The sequence below is a fragment of the Styela clava genome, chromosome 5 (genome assembly GCF_964204865.1).
Source record: "Styela clava chromosome 5, kaStyClav1.hap1.2, whole genome shotgun sequence".
NCBI classification, from domain to species: Eukaryota; Metazoa; Chordata; class Ascidiacea; order Stolidobranchia; family Styelidae; genus Styela; species Styela clava.
This window is the reverse complement of record NC_135254.1, coordinates 5,525,491-5,530,761: the sequence shown is the minus strand read 5'-3', so window position 1 is coordinate 5,530,761 and position 5,271 is coordinate 5,525,491. Positions and strand designations below refer to the sequence as shown.

The following is a 5,271-nucleotide window of genomic DNA, read 5'->3' as shown; positions in this document are numbered from 1 at the left end:
GCGGCCGAGGATATGATACTGATGCAATGATAGCACAATCTGAATTCAAGCTGTGAACTACCAGATGCGCAACCTACTTTACGCAAAGCGTTAGGCAAACATGGCGTCTGAATAGTTGATCAATTTCGTTCACAAACCATGGTATCGATAGCACAAATTTTGCAATAAAATGAGTTATGCGTAAGCTGAAAGAGTCATCCGTATATCCCCAGAAGAGTAATGTTGTATACTTTTTAAAATTTTACATATATTGATGACACTTTTCTAAAAAAGGTGTCAAATCTTACCAAACTACAAAAAATTAGTAGATGGGACTAAAAATAGGCTTACACATCTCATTAAAACATCTCGTAAAAAATGATGCCAGTTATAAATAAAAAGACTAGATAAGCTTTTACATGACATATTACAGACCATATTATATCTAATGGTTTAGAAGTTACATTTATTTAAAATTTGGGGTATTACAAACTTTTAACGCATCGACGCGACGCCGTGAGAGGTCAGGGTGAGGGATTAGCGTCGTTCTGGGGATTCAGAGTTCAAAGCGTTAAATAAATATATTGAATAGTTGAGATTATTTTACCGGAATAAAATGATGCCTTTACGTGCACAAAGTCAGGATAGTTTTTACAGTCTAAGGTCTGTTGTTCGTCGTCTCGTCTATTTGCTGAGATTGTGGTCTTCGCAGTTGAAATGAGGGGACCTGAACGAGAAATGGTGTTACTCGAAGTCTGACCTTTGACATGAGAGATTACCTGTGATCCCGATATTGTCTTTCTGTCGCATTTTGCTTGTTGTTTCGCAGTCATGTCTTCCATCATATTCCCTTTCCTACCTCTTGATTTCTTCCACGAGTCACGATTAAGGCCGGTATACACGACAGTGTGCAAACTCACCGCACCGTATTTTCTTTGTTTGTTTTATTTTATTCGTCTGCGGTGGTCTGCGCTGAGTTTATCTACGTTGGCGAACGCTCGAGTAGCGTTTTCTGAACGCAGTTCGCCGTACTGACAGTCTTGCTCCGCTCGTCTTGGTGGTTTCCGAAGGGAAACTGGTTGTTTTTCATGTGATAAGTGAAAGTTTTGAACTATTTTCCTGGTTTTCGAGTTGGCTTTTATAACTAGCCTATAGGCTTCAGAGTGTAGAAGTTCAGAATTACTGGAGCGATTTGTATCATCTGCAGATAGTAGTAGTACCTGCGGGTTCGGACATGGTACCGGTACCGGTACCTATCCGCCCATGGTAATTAATTTTGTGCTGGGTAGTGTGTTCTTATGGTTTACTACAATCTGACAATATCGTTAGACTACCGGTATTCAAATCATCGAGCTTTCACTAATTTGGATTTTTTTCAGCAATTGAATAGGTGCGATAGTCAGTTTTAATTTAATATGGAGGAAAAACTCATTGCTCTAGTTGAGGAATATCCTTGCCTGTATAATACCACACAGGACTCGTACCGCCGAAAGGATTTCAAAGGCAATGCTTGGGCAGAGATAGCTCGAGAGATGGGTATGCCATGTAAGTAGTCTGATTAGAGTACTTAAGTTTTTTAGACTTGGCCTATGGCTTGTCAGGAACTAGTCCAATTTTGCAGCAAATGAATTGTTTTATACTGCTGAAAATGATAGTAGCCTAATCGATGTAAATAAGCTAAATGATGACTAGATTACGAGGTATCGGTATTGGTTAATTTAGTTGAATCGCCTTTAAAGAAAGTGCTATGTTTTGCTAAAAGAACTAGCTAGTTTCCTCTTCATATTCTGTAAAGGGCAAGAATGCGAGAATAAGTGGAAAAACCTTCGAGATAAATATAGGAGGGAAAAGAAGAAAAGGGCAGAATTGAAATCTGGTGCGGCGGCAAGTCATCGGGTTGAGTGGAGCCTTATGAGATCCTTAGAGTTCCTTGAACCGTTTACAGCCATGAGGAGGTGGGTGTTTGAACAAGGAAGGAGCCTGCATTTTCTACATATTGTCAGTGTATCTTTTGATAATAAAGCTTTTACCAAGGAAAGGCTGTTAGTTTAGACCAGAATCGTGTTTTGTAGTTGACCAGGATATGCATAAAGGTAACTTTCAGGGTTCCAACACTAAATAATGTACTATTCGAAGTTTATACAAAAATTTTATTTTTGAGTATGGTATCTTTATCAATTTCCAAATTAGATTTCATATTAAAAAATATGAGGCAAAGAATTAGGAAATGTAAAAAATTATAGTTGAACATATTTCGAACAAAATTGATGTTGAATAGATTTGGACATTTTATACATATTTAACATCTGTGTTCTTTCTCATAGCTATGTTCAGAATCCTAAACTTATTATACAGTATGTCTGTGTAATTTAGGCATCAGTACTTAGGTAGCTCAGAACATTCTTTTGTATAAAGTGACCAAAATTAGGCACTGTAATGTAAGTACAAGATAACGTCTTTCTGCACAAACATTTACAGTACAACATCAAACCTGCCAATGCCGGATACACCATCTTCGAGTGATGTTGATGTTACATTGGAAGCGGTATCAGGTAAGCACCAAAATATGATTTTAAAATATTTTATAAATTTTAATTGTCAGACGTATAATACTGTATTATGAAATACCCTAATATCATGCACTGTTGCAATAAATAAGTTGTATTCGCTTTTCTGAAAAAATGCTTTTGAATTCTATACTATTATATGATCGAATATGCCATTCTTTTTTTAGCAGATGAAACAGACCAATTTCAACCACCTGTGGCAAAAAAGCGTAAAAGCAGCCGGGATGACCTCAGTGCTGTGTTAGAAAAATGGCAGCAGTCATCAGGTAAGTCAAGTCGAGCAGTGATTCTTATAAAGTGAATCGCGGTTCATAACTTGGATGCCTGGAAACCATCTTGAGTCGCTATTTCAAAATAATTGGCGCTCCCGTACGATGTTAACCAAGATGGCGGACGCTTTGAACGTAGTGTGTGTATCAGGTTGGGACATAATTTTATTCCAATTTCCCTTATTTTAGTTCTGTTAAGAATTTGAATTCTAGCCAAGTGCCTTCTGTAGTATTTGTATCTGAAATTAGGGTTGAACCTTAACCTGGTACACATACTATGTTCCGATGTCTGGCATCTTGATTCACGTACTACACGAGTACCATGACACCTACATTATTTTAGTTTAAATTGTTGACTTTCTCATTTGTGTAAATAATTTTTGGTGAAATATTTATGCTTCAGATCACTCAAAAAAATATCTACTTACTGGTACGTATCAAACCAAAATTATATATATATATAAATGTTTCTTGTTTTTAGAGAAAATACAGGAAGATCCTGATGAACTCTTCTTGTTGAGCATGGCTCACGAGGTTAAGACGATGAGTGTGGAAAAAAGATGGAGGTTCAAAGTTGGAGTCATGAATCTCATTAATGAAATTAAATACTCCATTGAATAAACTATTGATATTACTTAAATATAAATTTTCCTGAATATTTTTTTTGTTTTAAATCTTGCCAACTAGATATCATTGCTCAGTAGCTTTCGTACATCCCTGTAAGTGCTAACCCAATAGTGTACCTAAAATGTCAACCAGTCTGGTGATTTACCCTCGTAGTTGCTATTATCTCCACTGCGGCAACATATATAAAAACAAGATGAAAGATTCCGCTAACCAAGTCGGAAGCAAAATTTTTTTTATTCAGAAAAGGTGAAACGAAGCAATAAAACCAAAGAATGATAGGGGGGATAGTGCATTTAGATCGCATTTCGACCACTCGAGAACACATATTTATCCTGCCATGGCAGTGCCCCTTTCTCACTAACAAAATATTCGCTGAATTGTTCTCTAACTTTTACTGCCTCCTTCGCACTCGGCCTTCCAATCTTCCTGATATTTAACATTGCTGAATTTTCTTCGGCCTTCCACTGCACTGCACCTTCACTGACCTCGTGATCTACGAAATCCGCCTCAAAATAATTAGAATCATATCTAAGAAAGTTGTGAAGGACTGTGCATGCTTTAATGATATGGTCTGTTCTGGCTGGTGATACGCATATAGGCCTGCGGAAAATTCTGAATCGAGATACCATAATGCCAAAGGCATTCTCCACAACCCTGCGAGCTCTCGAGAGGCGATAGTTGAAAATACGGGACCTTCTTGATAATCCGGTACCTGGAAAAGGACGCATCAAATTGGTTTTCAAGGGAAAAGCCTCGTCACCAAGAAAAACGTGTGGTAGTGGCTCCATCATCCCTTCCAATATGGTGCTTTTTGGCAGGTCTTATGAACCATCCAGGAGTTTTTTTCCAAAAGATGATGAAGCAAAAACATTCCCATCACTCTGCCGTCCATACGCTCCAACATCCACGTAAATAAATCTGTACTTTGCGTCTGAAACTGCAAGCAGTACCAGACTGAAAGTTTTTTTATAGTTGAAAAATGATGAACCACTGTTTGCAGGAGCTTGTATGACAACATGTTTCCCATCAATACTTCCAACACAGTTTGGAAATTGCCATAATTGTTTAAAATCGTTTGCAATAATCTTCCACTGATTTTCACTTGAGACTGCCATGAACACAGGCTGCAGGGAATCCCATATTGCAGCGCAGGTTTCTGGAATAATTCGCGATATGGTCGTTTTATGAATCCTGTAAGAGAACCCGATGGTCTGATATGAATCCCCCGTCACCAAATATCTGAAAAATATATAATGTTGTATTTAGCTATAAACTACCATATGTAGACTAACGTTAGGTACTGTTCATTTATATTTTAATCAATCAATCACGATTTCACTCATACTGTGGGTTAAAACCCTATTTCAAAATACCTCAAAGTGACTGCAAGTCGTTCCTCAGGCGGAATTGGTTCACGCATATTTGTAGTTTGTTTCACAATCTTGCTCTCTATCATATTCAAAAGACGGTCAAATGTAGATGGTGTCATGTGGAAGTACTGTTTAAAATAGGCTTCTCTTTCCATTCTCATCTCCCTAACCAATCTGTAGTATTCTCCTGAAATTAGAGGCAGGCAAAGAAGGTGAGTATAGGCTTCGTGAGACTGAGACGTATGCATTTAGTGTATTGTGAAAAAAAATTACCATGTTCCTTTCGTCTGCAAAGTATTGGGTGCATCCACAATCTCTTGCCGACACAGCGCTCATCCTCTTTTAATCTAATACAGAGAACCACAAACAATAACTTCAGCTGATGTCGGTACAAGTACTGCTTGTAGCGCCGTGACCGAAAACGACTTATTCTTTTTCGCGATACGATACCCATTTTAA

The 5,271-nt window shown here is 37.8% G+C and overlaps 1 protein-coding gene across 2 annotated transcripts; it reads left to right on the top strand.

Moving 5' to 3' along the window:
• The first annotated feature begins 870 nt into the window (after positions 1–870).
• On the top strand, positions 871–3,595 carry LOC120344833 (uncharacterized). 2 transcript variants are annotated; one of them, XM_078112515.1, is made up of 5 exons: positions 871–1,524; positions 1,775–1,934; positions 2,458–2,531; positions 2,717–2,812; positions 3,297–3,595. In XM_078112515.1, the coding sequence occupies exons 1-5, from the start codon at positions 1,395–1,397 to the stop codon at positions 3,434–3,436; spliced, it is 600 nt and encodes a 199-aa protein (XP_077968641.1). In that variant the 5' UTR covers positions 871–1,394; the 3' UTR covers positions 3,437–3,595. The 2 variants fall into 2 exon arrangements, with proteins under 2 accessions (XP_077968641.1, XP_077968639.1); XM_078112513.1 differs by having other exon boundaries at positions 2,714–2,812.
• The last annotated feature ends 1,676 nt before the right edge of the window (positions 3,596–5,271 follow it).